General features: G+C 39.3%; 1 protein-coding gene across 3 annotated transcripts in view; it reads left to right on the forward strand.

Moving 5' to 3' along the window:
• vps8 (VPS8 subunit of CORVET complex) overlaps positions 1-16,357 on the forward strand; it is a 618,230-nt gene that overhangs the window by 61,946 nt on the left and 539,927 nt on the right. For all 3 annotated transcript variants that reach the window (XM_073046772.1, XM_073046773.1, XM_073046774.1), the window contains exons 14-16: positions 686-856; positions 14,630-14,704; positions 16,098-16,133. In XM_073046772.1, the coding sequence (XP_072902873.1) occupies positions 686-856; positions 14,630-14,704; positions 16,098-16,133 (282 nt within the window). The remainder of the gene's footprint in view (positions 1-685; positions 857-14,629; positions 14,705-16,097; positions 16,134-16,357) is intronic.

The following is a 16,357-nucleotide window of genomic DNA, read 5'->3' on the forward strand; positions in this document are numbered from 1 at the left end:
TTATAAATAGTATTCTCTCATCTATGTCCTTGTGCATTCACTAAGACTATATTTATTTCTCACTTGATCCTCTACTTCCACCTCACAATTCACACCGCCATCCTGTTTGCCATTCATTGGCAAACACTGATACATTAAATTTGGTTCCCTCATCCATGTTATTGAAATAGACTGAGAATAGCTGGGTTTCAAGTACTGATCCATATGGCAATATATGTGATACAACACCCCAACTTGACCCATTTATTTTGAAGATGCGGAAGTAGGTTTTGCAAAAATTCAGCTGAAATTCCTAATATAATTTATTACACCATTAAGTGACCTATCAAGCTTTATGATTAGAGTGCTTTCAATAGAAGTTATATACCACCAAAAATTTACTAGGTGGCTGTGCAAGAGTAAAATAGATTGGGATTTAGGAGCTGGCTCATTTTCTCAGCTGTAGTTAGTGAAAACTATGGCAAGTTCATGAAGTGTGAAAAATAGGAATACACTTGAGTAATAATATTCAGACAATTAAAGGGTATAAAAGTTTGTGGTACAAGAAAGTCCCTTTAGATTTCTTAACTGTATTATCTGGAATATTGTTTCATGTGCTTCAAAACTCTGTGGGGTTATTCATCTTTCATCTTTAGCTGAACAGTAAAGGGAGAATTCATTCTCAACTTTCCCCTTCTCATCACAGTGGATCAATTCTCGGACACTGGCTCTACTAGATAGTGCTGAGAAGCTACATATGGTGGACCGGCAGAGCCAGAACGAGCTGGAGATCGTAGACATTGCTGAAGTGCAGTTGGTTTATAACAGCAGTCATTTCAAATCCCTGGCCACTGGTGGAAATGTGAGCCAGGCTTTGGTAAGAGCTCAGCAATTTCAAATGTTTTCAACAATTATATTTTTCTTTCCTCTTGTTTTTGGTTAATAATTACAGATATTGATTTGTGGTGCACTTTTATTGTTTTCAAATTTAAATTAAATCTCAAATAAACTGCATTGTCCTTTATATCCTCTCGTGTTATTTGTAAGGCTGGTATTGTCTCTTCTCTAGTTAAAACAATATGGCTGTGATTATCAGTGCTGTATTTTGCAAGGCTGCATGAAGTAATTATATTTACAGGTTAAAAATAAAGGCCAGTAGATATGCATGCACTGATCTAGGTGAAAACTGTTTTAAATAAAATGCATTTTGATGAATGCACCTGCTCATTTTGTGTTAAATGTTTAATATATTTTTTCCACAATGTTGAATGCCATCTTTGATCTCATGGTCATGCACAGAATTAAAATGATTTTTTTGCTAATAAATTAATTTGGATTGGAAACCAGAACCTTTATAAGATATTTTTCTGGATGCATGCAAATCTTCAGGTGCTTTAACTTCGTGTGATTGTCATGAAATTGACTTAAGTTCCATATCAAGAAAGAAAAAGTAGTATATGCTTACTGTATGTTATGCATAAAGGGAGAGGTAGGTGTTTATAAATAATGTATTGAAACTACTATATATCTTACAAATTCAACATGTTAGGCACTGCCACATACTTTAGTCTGTAGATTAATCAAGATATGGTTGTATAGTTCTAGGATGGAGTCATTACTTGCCCATATGAAGATATTTTTTTGTCTGCAGATTTGATCTGATTTGAATGGATGAATATTTTCAGATTATTAGCTTGATTTGGGGCTTATGTTTCTATTTAAGATATGGCATAGAGACAGTGGACCAGTGTATGCATTGGGCAGAATTTGTTTGGCCTCCTTTCCTGAATAGATGTGGTTCCAGCAACTCTAGTCACCCAGATTCAATCTTGATCTCTACTGCTGTCTATGTAGAGTTTGTTCATTCTCCTTGTAAATGTATGGGTTCCCTTTGGGCACTCTCATTTTCTCAATTAATTGACAATTGTGAGCCATCAATGTAAATTTGATGTGCCAAAGGGCTTATTTCTCTGCTGTTTGATTCTAACTCTTAAGAACTCTCAAGACCCGAATCCATCCCAGGCAAAGCAGTCTGTTGGACCTACCATCTAGGACAAATCATTTTCTGGCACACTGTGACTGCAGTGTGCACTATCTGCAGAACCTATTGGAGTTAATTGTGTTAGGCTACTTCAACAGCACTCCCCAAACCTGCAGACTCTACCAACAAGAGGTTCAAGGGCATTAGGCTCAGAGGTACACCACAAGCTGCATGTTCCCCTCCTATTCTGAATTGGAAACACTCCTTCCTCAATATCAGATCTGAATTCTGGAATTTCCTCTTTCCAGCATTGTGTCAGTGCCTTCAGCAGAAAGACTGAAATGGTTCAAGTGGCTCCTGCTACCTTCTCAATGGCAACTAGGGATAGGCAATGAATGCAGACCTTGCCACTGATATTTAGATCTTGAGACATAATCTATCTGTATTTATAAAGGCAAGAAATGATTATGCAAAGTCAGGATGGCTCTATATGTGGAAAATTGTGTCTCTCAGTTTGAGTATTGACGAGAGCTATGTAGACTTTAGTGAAACCTTTGTTCAGGTCCCACATGATATCCTGTTCTGGTTTAGATTACATGGGATTCAGGGTGAGCCAGCCACTTAGATCTAAAATTGGCTTGCTGGTAGGAGTGAGGGAGTGGAATGGAGCGTTGTTATTCAGATTGAAGGCACGTGACCAATGTGTGCAAGGATCTATGCTGGGTCTCCTGTTTGTAACGTGTATTAACAATTCAGATGAAAATTATGGTGGCACGGTTACAGCATAGGTGGTGGTATTGGTGGTATAGTGGATAGTGAAGTAGGTTGTCTAAGATTACAATAGGATCTAGTTCAACCAGGAAAGGAGCAGAAATTGGAATTTAACTTGGACAAGTGCAGAGGGACAAGTGGACATACGTTTACCACCATTTTCTTTTAAAGTTTTTTTTATCATGTTAGGAATTGAGTTATTGGGATGTTAGTGTAGTTCAATTTGCTGGTATTGTGATGCTTGAGACTCCCACACCAAACTCAAATACAGCAATCAGTAATCCGGTTCCATAGCTGATTCAGACATAATTTTTGCCAGCCTAATTTCAAATTTCCTGCATAACTGCACCAACCCTTCACCACTGTTTTGAGGGCGCCATTAACGGTCAGCTGTGGTATGGTCTTTAAGAGAAGCAAGTCATTCCACTGTATTTTTCTGCCTTTATTTTTATAACCCGTGCTCATCTAGCCCCAGTCACATCTTCGTTGAATTAAAGGAAGTGCTTCTAATGGTGTAAAGTGCAAACACCATATGTTATCTTTACAAGATAAGGTGGAAATTCTGAAGAAACTCAACAGTGGTGTGTCTGAAAAGCATATGTGACTTGCATAACATTGGCTGTTGCACAGTTTATGATATAAAGAAACAAAAAGAAAAGTTGCTCCAGTTCTATGCTGACAGCGAAACAAAAAAACAGATCTGCAGAAGGAAAACATTGGAAGATTGAAGATGTTCACAACAAGATAAAGTTCTCGTAAAGTTATTTAAATTCCTCATCAGCAAAGCCGTAGAACTATCAGGAGAGATGGTGAAGGAATAAGCAAAACTATTTCATGAAGAATTAGGACTGGATTATGAGTGTGATTCCAGTGAAGGGTGGCTTCAGCATTTTAAGCAGCGACATGGCATACAGTTTTGTGCAGTGTGTGGTGAAAAACGGTCAGCAGACAAGGAAGCAACTGCTGAGTTCGTTGATGAGTATGCCAAGTTAGTTTCTGATGAAAATTTTAAGTCCTGATCAGGTCTACAATGCGGACAAAACTGCCTTACATTGACATTGTACTCCAAGACGAGCACTGACTACAGAGGATGCAGGATCACCAACAGGTTGTAAAGCATCAAAAGATTGTGTCACTGAGTTGGGCTGCCCTAATGCTGCAGGAACCCAGAGATTTAAGTTGTTAATCTTCTGCAAATGTTTATTACCCTGAGCTTTCAAGGGTATGAAGCAGTTTCCAGTAATTTACCTTGCCAACAGAAAAAGATGGATTACAACTGACATTACATTGAAATGGTTTGAACATTACTTTGTTCCAGAAGTGAGAGCTCACTGTGACTGTTGGTCTGGACAAAAATTGTAAAATGTTGCTGATTTTGGATAAATGCTCTGCACATCCAAAGCAGAACTCTTAGTTAATTTTTTTTTAACAGTATCTACCTGCCACCTAACTGTACATTATTAATTCAAACCCTGGACAATGGCATATTATGCTCTTCAAAGGCTAACTACCACTCTGTTTATGAAGTGGCTACTGAGTGCAGTTGACTCTAACAGACCAACCAATACAGGAATTTGTGAAAGAATTGCTTTTCATTTGCAGTTTCTTTTTTCTTTTTTTATGCAAGGGTGAGGTGATCATCAAGTGGGTTAGAGCTGTTTGTTTATTTAATCCTAATCTAACCACCAGTGATTCAGCAAAATCACTGATCTGACATTTATCATTCTAGATTTGTGGTGACCAACCTGTGCTACTATGTTATTGTGTTTGTCTTTTCTATCCTATATATGGTATGATTGCAGTTTTATATAATAATGAAGCAATGTAGAATCTTGCGTTCCGAAGTTAATTCTAAATCAATATTCTCTGCTAATTCTGCTGCAAAACTATCTCGGCCTGTGTAGAATTGGTTTGAAGAGTAGCACTCCGGAAAGCAAACGTGTAGCTGATTTGTATTTTTAACACTTAGGTGCTATACTTTAGGTTCTTTCTTCTGTTCTCATGAAGGTTGTAAATCTTATGTAACACTCACCCAACAGGCTGGTATATGTCTAGGGGAAAATGAGATCCAGCCATACACCACCCCCACCTCCCATACACGCAGGTGCTGTGGGAATCAAGTTTATGCCTCGCGCACGCACACAGTATCAAATTTCACACCAGATACCGTTATGAAATACACTTTAAAGATTTTACTAAAACTAAAAGAGCACTATGCAATACAATATATATGAAAGAAAAGAAAAAGCAAAAGGCGCCAATTTATCAAATTTCAGTCAGTTTAGTGCACATCGTTGGAGCTCAACCATCGAACCATTCGACCCCTCGTCACTTTCCTCCGACCTCCACGTCTTCGCACCTGGGACCACCCCCGGTGGTCAAACAAGCAGTGCAGTGCATGTCCACCTTCCTCGGCGTCTTCTTCCCGACTCTCCTGAAAATCCGCGAAAACCCCCCAAGCTCCCAGCCTCACAAGACAAAATAACATTCCCCATTGGTTAACAAATGAATACAATCCCCATATTAGCAAGTCTAAAGCTAAACAACTGCGAGAGAAACACTTATCAGCAAAGAAGCATTCCTACTCTTAACAAACCAAAGAAGCCATTTTGAGTAACATACACAGGACATTGTACACTTAGATAGATAGATAGATACTTTATTCATCCCCATGGGGAAATTCAACATTTTTTCCAATGTCCCATACACTTATTGTAGCAAAACTAATTACATACAATACCTAACTCAGTATAAATATGATATGCATCTAAAATCACCCTCTCAAAAAGCATTAATAAATAGCTTTTAAAAAGTTCTTAAATAGTTTACTAAAATACATTGAATGGTAACTTAAGCTCAGTCCTAACCCCGGCACTTTAACATATCTTACCCCTGGCGATTGAATTGTAAAGCCGAATGGCATTGGGGAGTAATGGTCTCTTCATCCTGTCTGAGGAGCATTGCATCGATAGCAACCTGCCGCTGAAGCTGCTTCTCTGTCTCTGGATGGTGCTATGTAGAGGATGTTCAGGGTTTTCCATGATTGACCGTAGCCTACTCAGCGCACTTCGCTCTGCTACCGATGTCATACTCTCCAGTTCTGTGCCCACGACAGAGCCCGCCTTCCTTACCAGCTTATTAAGACGTGAGGCGTCCCTCTTCTTAATGCTGCCTCCCCAACACGCCACCACAAAGAAGAGGGCGCCCTCCACAACTGACCTATAGAACATCTTCAGCATCTCACTACAAACATTGAATGACACCAACCTTCTAAGGAAGTACAGTCGACTCTGTGCCTTCCTGCACAAGGCATCTGTGTTGGCAGTCCAGTCTAGCTTCTCGTCTAACTGCACTCCCAGATACTTGTAGGTCTTAACCTGCTCCACACATTCTCCATTAATGATCACTGGCTCCATATGAGGTCTAGATCTCCTAAAGTTCACCACCATCTCCTTGGTCTTGGTGATATTGAGACGCAGGTAATTTGAGTTGCACCATATCACAAAGTCCTGTATCAGTTTCCTATACTCTTCCTCCTGTCCATTCCTGACACACCCCACTATGGCCGTGTCATCACTTATGTGCAAGTGGAAGAGCTGATGCTCATTGAAGTGTCAACGGATCTCCTGGGGAGTTATTATGAAATAAGTTTTTGGCTATCTATTCATATAATCACAAGGTTTGTGCCAATGCTGAATTTAAGAAACTATCAGTGTGCATTCACATTTTATTTTCCTACATTCCTATTTCAAGTGCTTTGAATATAGATCCAGGTTTTGAAAGTTTGCTTTTGTTTATTTTAAGTTTAATGTTCTACCAAATACAAATTGCAAGCTTGATATATGATGATCTGCTAAATATTTGTTCAATTTATGTGTTTTATGTACACATATACAATGTCTTGAAAAATATACAGCTCCCACAGCTATTTTCATATTTAAGTGCCTCATTTTCTAAATGTAAAATATATTGAGGTGGGATTTTTGAGCTAATCTACACAACATTGTGCATCATGTCAAATCAAAAGAAAAATTCCAAAACCATCAAAAATTTACTAAAAATTAAAAACCAAAATTGTGTTGCTAAAAAAGTATTCATTCCCTTTGTAATTACTACGCCAACTTTCCTTGGGTGCAGTACTATATTATCATCATCATCAGCGATCACTCACAGTGGAGTATGCCTGGTGGTTGATCTGTCCTGTCCTGTGCTAATTTCTCCCATCTATTCCAGTTGATGTGACACTTCCTCAGGTTGGTCTTGATATTGTCCTTGAACTGCTTTTTCTGCCCTTCAGGAATGTGCTTTGCATCCTTGAGTTGGCTGAGCAGGAGCTGTTTAGGGAGGTGGGAGTCAGGCAAACGGATGTTGTGCCTGAACCATTGTAATTCGTTTTGAATCATGACTGTAATGGAGTTAATGTTATCTTCCTCCAGTTAGAATGCCTGTTCTTCAGCTAACACTCTGAATCTTTTGGAGGCGTCTTTGATGGTAAGTTTCTGGGAATTTTATGTGCCTGCTCTATGTTGTCTATTACTTCGCTCCATATAGCAAGGAGGGGACAACTGTAGCTTTATAGGCCAGAAGCTCAGTGTTGACCTTGATATCCCAATCTTCAAAAACCCTCTTTCTCAGCCTAACACAAGCTCTACTTGCACAGCGTATTCTGTGATTTATTTAAAGGTCAATATGGCCTTTGACGAGAGAAGCCTGTCAAGATACCGGAAATGATCAGTGTTCTCTAGAGGGGTGTTGACAACTTGGATGGTTGGAGGTTTCGGAACTTGATCTTGAGCAGGTTGGTGCAGGACTTGGTGTTTAGATCAAGTCCCAGGAGGTTCTATGCTCTGGTGTACAAGGCAGATAACAACATTATAGATCACTCTGAAGATGATGGTGTTATCTGCATATTGGAGCTCCATGATGGAAGTAGTTGACACCTTGCTCTTAGCCTTGAACCTGTTAAGGTTAAAGAATCCCCCATCTGTCCTATAAAGAATGTCGACGCCTTGTGGGAGGTCTTGGCCTGTGAGGTGAAGACTGGTTACAATGAAAATGGCAATTAGAGTTGGGGCAATGATGCATCTGTGTTTGACCCCAGTCTCAACTTCAAAAAGTGCTACTTCAGAGCTGCTGTTGCTGATGACTGCTGCGCTCATATCATTGTGTAGGAGCTGCAGGAATTTGAAGTATTTCTCCGGGTACCCGATTTTGGACAGTACCTCCAAAGGGCAGGATGATTTACAGAGTCAGATGCTTTTGTAAGGTCTGTGAAGGCCATATCAAGTGGGAGATTTTGTTTCTAGGCTTTCTCAGTTTTGAAGAGTGTGACAATCAGGGTCTCCCTGAGTTCAGCTGGGATCCTCTCCTGGTCCCAGCAGGTGATGAATATGATTTAGAAGTTCTGTGTCACGTTCCTTGAGGATTTCTGCTGGAGTTCCATCAGGCCCAGTGGCCTTGCTGTTGCTCAGTTTCTTGCAAGTGGTCTGCACCTCTGTGATACTACAAGGCTTACTCATGTCTTCCTTCCTGGGTCATTGTGGGAGCTGGTTGAATGACTTCAATGTCAACAGTGGTGTTATGATTAAGTAGCTCCTGAAGGAGTTCCTTCCATTGAGAATTGATGGCATCATTGTCCTTTAGCAGCCTTTGTCCATCTTTGGAACAAAGAGGGTTTAGGCTACAATGGTTAGGGCCATGCCCTCCTTGGTGGCAATAAAGAAACCCTTGATATCACCAGTCAGCAAGCTCTAGGGCCCTCTCAGTCCACCACTGATTCTTTATTTTCTTTACTCTATGCTGGACTATGGTCTTGGCTTTCGAGTAGGCTTCTCTTTTTGCCTTACAGTTGATGTCTTTCAACAGAAAACTTTACTTTTGTTGTTGACTAGCTCTTCTATTTCATTGTAATTTTCATCAAACCAACCTTTGATACTGCTTTGAGAATCTTTCAGAGAGTCTGTCCAGCCATCATTAGCACTGATTATGGCTTTCATTCTTTACGTCTCTGTGATCCTTCCTCAGAACCATGACATAATTTATAAGATGCCAAGTAAAAACAGAGAAACATAGAAACAACTACAGCACAATACAGGCCCTTTGGCCTACAATGCTGTGCCGAACACGTACTTACTTTAGAAATTATCGAGGGTTACCCATAGCGCTCTATTTTACTAAGCTCCATGTACCTATCCAGGAGTCTCTTAAAAGACCCTATTGTATCCACCTCCACCACCATCACTGGCAGCCCATTCTACACATTCACCACTCTCTGCTTAAAAAATTAATTATCCCTGACATCTTCTCTATACCTACTTCCAAACACCTTAAAACTTTGCCCCCTTGTGATAGCCATTTGAGCCCTGGGAAAAAGCCTCTGACTGTCCATACGATCAATGCCTCTCATCATCTTATTCACCTCTATCAGGTCACCTCTCATCCTCCGTTGCTCCAAGGAGAAAAGGCCGAGTTCACTCAACCTATTCTTTTTTTTAATTAAACTTTTTTTATTGTGTTTTCAAGTAGTTACAAAATAAAAGTGTATGAAAAAGAAAATGTATATTACCCATCCCCCCTCCCCTTAACCCCTCCCCCCTAACATCCCTATAGAAAAAAAGAAGAAAGAAAGAAAAAAAAGAAGGAATGCCTGGATATTGGAAGATCCCCACATGCTCCATGGAGTTCGTAATAACTTTAGTATATATATTTATTTCTTTCCCCAAGTAACCAGTTATTTCATCTTCGAAGCACCTATATATTTAATCCTATCTTTTGTAAATAAGGGCGCCAAATTTTCAAAAATGTTTCATATTTATCTCTTAAATTATAAGTAATTTTTTCAAGTGGAATACAGCCATAAATTTCTTTCTTCCAACGATCTATACTTAAATATGTGTCCGATTTCCAAGTAACTGCAATAGCCTTTTTGGTAAGGCATGCTCCCTAATCCATGCAAAATCCTTGTAAATCTCCTCTGCACCCCTTCTATAGTTTCCACATCCTATAGTGAGGCGACCAGAACTGAGCACAGTACTCCAAGTGGGGTCTGACCAGGGTCCTATATAGGTGCAACATTACCTCTCGGCTCTTAAACTCAATCCCACGAATGATGAAGCCCAATGCACTGTATGCCTTCTTAACCACAGAGTCAACCTGCGTAGCAGCTTTGAGTGTCCTGTGGACTTGGGCCCCAAGGTCCCTCTGATCTTCCACACTGCTAAGAGTCTTACCATTAATACTACCTTCTACCATCGTATTTGACCTACCAAAATGAACCACCTCACACTTACCTGTGTTGAACTCCATTTACCACTTCTCAGCCCAGTTTTGCATCCTATCAATGTCCTGCTGTAACCTCTGCAGCCCTCCACACCATCCACAACACCCCCAACCTTTGTGTCATCAGCAAATTTACTAACCCATCCCTCCACTTCCTCATCCAGGTTATTTATAAAAATCACGAAGAGTAGGGGTCCTAGAACAGATCCCTGAGGCACACTGCTGGTCACCGATCTCCATGCAGAATATGACCCATCTACAACCACTGTTTGCTTTCTGTGGGCAAGCCAATTCTGGATCCACAAAGCAATGTCCTCTTGGATCCCATGCCTCCTTACTTTCTCGATAAGTCTTGCATGGGGTACCTTATCAAATGCCTTGCTGAAATCCATAGACACTACATCAATGTGTTTAGTCACATCCTCGAAAAATTCAATCAGGCTCGTAAAGCACGACCTGTATTTGACAAAGCCACGCTGACTATTCCTAATCATATTATGCCTTTCCAAATGTTCATAAATTGTGTCTCTCAGGATCTTTTCCATCAACTTATCGACCACTGAAGTAAGACTCAGTGGTTTATAATTTCCTGGGTTATCTCTACTCCCTTTCTTGAATAATGGAGCAACATCTGTAACCCTCCAATCCTCCGGAATCTCCCCTGTCCCCATTGATGATGCAAAGATCATTGCTAGAGGCTCAGCAATCTCTTCCCTTGCCTCCCACAGTAGCCTGGGGTACATCTCGTCCAATCCCAGATACTTATCCAACTTAATGCTTTCCAAAAGCTCCAGCATACCCTCTTTCTTAATGTCTACATGCTCAGGCTTTTCAATCTGCTGTAAGTAATAGCTACAATTGCCAAGATCCTTTTCCGTAGTGAATACTGAAGCAAAGTACTCATTAAGTACCTTAGTTATCTCCTCCAGTCTTTGAATGGGGATGCATCCACAAAGTTTTCACCTTATTTCTCTGGCGGAACAGGGTACTGGTGGTGTTCAGGTCATGTTCAGCACACTTGGAGAGTAAGAACACTCCATTTGAGTTGATGTTGCCAACACCTTCCTTCCCAACCAACTCTAGCATTGAAGTCTCCATGAGGAATGACCTTATTTTACTTGGGAACATCTGATAGTTATGCGGTCCTGGTCAGTGTAGAAGATCTCCTTAATATCATCTGGTGAGTTTAGGGTTGGAGTGTAAGGCACTCACAGCTGTAACCATTTGGTTGTTAGTGAGCTTAAGTTACATGGTAATGAGGTGTTCATTAATGGCAACTGGCAATTCCGTGAGGTGACTAATGATGCTGTTCTTTATGGCAAATCTAACTCTGTGGATTCTGAATCCAATATATATATATATTACTTGTCAACTCACCCTATTTGTTGAAACCTGTGATCACCTTATGAATTCATAAGAATAAGTAGCCCCTCTCTGTGTAACGTCCAACAGTATGGTAGATTTTCAATAGACCAAAGCGAAAAGAAGACAAAAGAGCTTTCAAGACAAATTAGATATCAGAGAAGCACAAATCTGGGGAAGGATACAAGATCATCACAAAGGCACTGAACATGCCTCAGAGCTCAATGCAGTCCATTGTGAAAAATGTGAAATCACAGCAAAACTGTTAGGTCAGGCCACCTCTCTAAACTTAGTTGCTGGCGAAGAATGGCACTTGTAAGGGAGGCAATATCATTAAATATGTTTAAGGTGGTGACAGATAAATATTTTAAGATTGAAGAATAGAAGGTTATGTGAAACTGGTATAGAAAAGGTGTTGAGGCAGCATGGATAAGCCTTGATTATATTGAATGGTGGGGCTGACTTTAGGGGTCTGGTGGTTCTTATGCGTGGGTCAGCAGATGGCTAGCAGAATAAGAGGGTCAACAGATAGTTGATAGATTGGTTGAGTCTGCAGATGAGTTGGTTGGATTGTCATGTTGGGAGGGTGGGGGAGAGTACAGATCAGGTGTTGGTTTTAGTGAGAGATAGGGATGGAAGGGTGGAGGTCTGCTGATGGTTAAAAGTTTAGGAAAGTGGTTGTGTATTACTATCAGAATGGGGCATACAGTATGTTGTGCAACCTGTTGTGCCTGATCTTTCAGTGATGCTCAATATAAGCTTGAGAAATGACATCTCATCATTGGTCTGGGTATATTGAAGCCCTTGAACTGAGTTGAATTGAATTGACTTTATTCCTTGCATCCTGCACATGCATGAGTAAAAATCTTTACGTTATGTCTCCATCTAAATGTGAAATGTGCAATCATAGTAATTTATAATAAATAGGACAGTCAATGTAATATTGAGTGCACTCAAGTCAGTATGAGTTAATCAGTCTGATGGACTGGTGGAAGAAGCTGTCCCGGAGCCTGATGGCCCTGGCTTTTATGCTGTGGTACCGCTTCCCGGTTGGTAGCAGCTGGAATAGATTGTGGTTGGGATGGCTTGGGTCCCCAATGATCCTAAGTGCCTTTTTTTTCACATCTGTCCTTCTAAATGTCCTGATTCATGGGACGTTTACAACTACAGATGTGCTGGGCTGTCCACACCACTCTCTGCAGAGTCCTGTGATTAAGGGAGGTACAGTTCCCATACCAGGCAGTGATGCAGCCAGTCAAGATGCTTGGGCTTGATATTGAATGAAAATATCTCAAACAACAACTCTATTTTCCCATTCTCCACAGATGTGGCTGTACCTCTCTGTTCAACAGTACTTTCTTTTTTTCTGTCTCCAACTGCTTTAAAAAAAATAATTGTTGCCATCCCCTTGACTGTTTTGTACACCTTTTTACAGATATTTTCTGGTAACTCCACCCCTGCCCCCCAATAGCTTAAAGTTTCCTCTCTATTGCTATCAGTGCAGCCTTTACATTGTTTTCTTCCATTTCCTGCACATCTACGCTCACCCCATTCCCCCTACCCTCATCTGATACAACAAGAATGGGGTTCCCCGGTCCTTACCTACCACCTCATAAGCTTCCACATCCATATCATTCTCTTCAATGTATGTCATCTCTGGTAGGATGCCATATCTAGGCATATCTTCTTGTTCCCTGTTCCTCTCTGCTTTTCACAGGGTTTTGCCCTTTTTCTACTCCCCCCTCCCCTGCAACCAGGTGCACTTATTCCTCCTCATCAGTGCCCCTCCAGGTACTTATCCTGACAGCCAGGTACACTTATTCCTCCCCATCAGTGCCCCTCCATTTACTTATCCCTGCAACTGTGCTCAGTATTTTTTTTTCTCCCAGATTACATCACTTATCACAGATACAGAAAACTAGATTATTTATATTTGATAGACGGACTCAAAATACTTGTTTTTTTGTGGTTAATCTCCATGTAATTAGCACTCAAATCAGATAGCTTACCATTAACTATTTTGTCTCTCTTTTCCCACTACTTATTTAATTTAACAACTGGCATTTTGGGGTGTGACTCTCCATCAGGACCCTTCATGAGTCTAGTGAGGAAGTGTTCACCAGTTGGTTCATTGTGTGTTCAGAATTCTGATGCCAGAGGGGAAGAAATTTTCCTAAAACACTGAGTGTGTGTCCTGTACCTCTTCTCTGATGGTAATAGTGAGCACGTCAAGAGAGCACATCTTGAGTAATGGGGGATCTTAATGTTAAATATTTCACATATTAAAATAGGTCGTTTCTAATACAAACTTGAAAAGTAATTAAATTTTAATACCTCTCATACTTGTACAATTTGATGGAAAATTTTTGACGAAGCCAAATAAGGGAGTGAAAGCCTATGTAAATAACCATTCACTTAAAGCTAGTATATATTGTGGTCTGCTCCTCATAGTTGTGAAGCACTTTGTGATGTGCCAACTATGTGAAATCATCTGTGTACAATATTTCACTTGTCTTGAAGCTATCACAAACAAAATGTTTAAGAGTTAAACAATTTGTTGACGTCAATATTGATGTCATCTTTTTTCAGGCTTTTACTGTTAGCTTGTGATTCTAGCTAATACATCCCTAATAAAAAAGAAACAGAATTTTTTAGAATCAAGGTTGTTTTGTGTGAATTTTTACATTGACAAGTATTGACTTCTGGTTGTTAAAACAGTGAACTTGCTTTAATTTGGCTTTGTTTTATGTTTTCTTCTCCTCTTCTCAGTTAGTGTGACGAATTTTAGTAACCAATCCAGTGGGTCTCTTGTTTGTTGGCTCTCATCCAAAGAGTCCAATATTTCTGTTTGTGACCAAGTGTTGAGTTATGGTAAAATTCTTCCATTTTTGGAAGAAGCATAGTTAAACCTGTTCTTGACTGTATCTGATACTCACAGACTTGTAACTGAGAACCATATACATTTTTTCTGGTCTTAATCTTTTAAATACAAAAATTGGCATTCTGCTTCCATCCTGTATGAGAACAACCAATTAAGTACATACAAAGGATTGTCTCTGGGATTCATTTTTATATTTATGTCTCTTGATCACACCATATGCTCTAATTAACCACCATTGTGGAGGTTAATTGGATTATATTGTGGAGGCTAAAATAATTGAAGGATATAATTTTTTCCTAATTACTATTCTCAGTAATTTTATTGGCATCCACAACAAATTGTGATATTATTGGTTCTTTGCTGTTAATTTCTTAAAGGCTCTGGTTGGTGAAAAGGCATGCTACCAGTCAGTCAGCAGTTATGGAGGACAAATTATCTACCTGGGAACTAAGGTAAATGTGGATGTGTGTGTGTGTGCATGTGCGTGTGTGTGTATATATTTTATATCAATTATATATGCAATTTTTAAGACTTCAGATTGGTAGTGAAGTATTAACGTGTGATTCATTAAATAGCAGTTTTGTGTGTTTGATTTCTGCATTATTTTCTTTAATCTAATTTTCTTTGTTTAATCAAACTCAGTTTGCTTTCTCATAAGAAAGAGAATTGATGACCCTGCAAAATAAAATCCCTCTACCACTTAAGTGGAATTTATGATCTTTTTGGTAGTGTGCAGTTCTGCAAAATGTATGACTTTGTTCTACAATGTTTTAATTGACATGAATACCTGTAACTTATTTGTCTTTGACTAGTTATTGTACATAGTTTTTTTGCCAGAGCACAAGTGGCTGAACGAACATTTAATGTATTAAATTGCTTTTCACTGAAGAGTTTTAAGTGCCCCCATTTGAGATCATTTATCTTCACTTTCACCCTGTGCCATGTACCAACCCTTCTGCAGAGTGAATTTTATATTTCTGATAATGGAGTGCACATGCAAGTTCTTTCATGAGCCATTTGCAGCCATCTATACCTGTCTTTTTGGCATGGTATTCAGTGTAAGTCCTGTACATAATCTGATCAGTTAAATCTTATCTGATGTTTATTTTAGCCTTACTGTTCATGTCATTGTTTGCACACAAGGTCCTAATCCTTTCTCAGTTTTCTAAACCATTGATTACTTCAGTCTGTATGGTCACTCTTTTTAATACAAATACTGGAGTTCTCAGAACAGAACCATATAACTGTTTTGCTGAATTCTAGAATTGAATACTCCCAGTATCGATCAGTATTATTGCATTTTTAAGAATATTCCATATGGGTTCTCCTCAAGTGCCAGTGTCACTCTCCTACATTAAATAGTCAAAATTTTGCAGAGTAGCTGCGTAATCCATCTCTTAAAGGTATTTCTTTATAATGAAGATTTAAGATACATCAGGTATCTGCTGGCAGAAATAAGGACCATTTATATAAAAAAATACTTCTGTCTCTCTTGACCATGATATGAGGTGGAGAAGAATGGAAAAGCTATCTTGTATTTTTATAACTATGCAGATTACAGCCAAAATTACAGATATATTTGCAGCTTTATTTGCAACTAATGAATTTGCTGCAAAATGTCAAGTTAATATCTAATATGTAGGTTATATTGTTAAAATGATGATTTGCAGTTGGGAGTGCTGGTGTATGGAAACTGCATTTGATAAGCTGTTAAGACTTTGAAATGATTAAACCTTATGCTGCTTTTTCATTGATAAACTTGATGGGACCTTCCATTGCTGAATATAGGATAATCACGAATAATATTGGCCCATATATTGACTTCATATTTCTTTTTTTTTGTAGTCCGTGCATGTGATTACTCTGAGGACTTGGCGGGAGGTAAGCAAGTTTTAATGTATTGTGGGAGGATCTGGTTGGCTCTTCATTTTAAAGAAAAACAGTATTTTGCTCCATTTTGGCCTGGCGTTATGCATTTGGACGACTTAGTTTAGCTTATAACATGAAATTCCTTGGTTGTGCAGATCAATAAAAAAGTTGTTCCTTTAGACCATTTCCATCTCCATTGATGTGGATATAGCAAAATCTAACTATGTGAAAGATTA

This window comes from Hemitrygon akajei, chromosome 5 (genome assembly GCF_048418815.1).
Source record: "Hemitrygon akajei chromosome 5, sHemAka1.3, whole genome shotgun sequence".
Lineage (NCBI taxonomy): Eukaryota > Metazoa > Chordata > Chondrichthyes > Myliobatiformes > Dasyatidae > Hemitrygon > Hemitrygon akajei.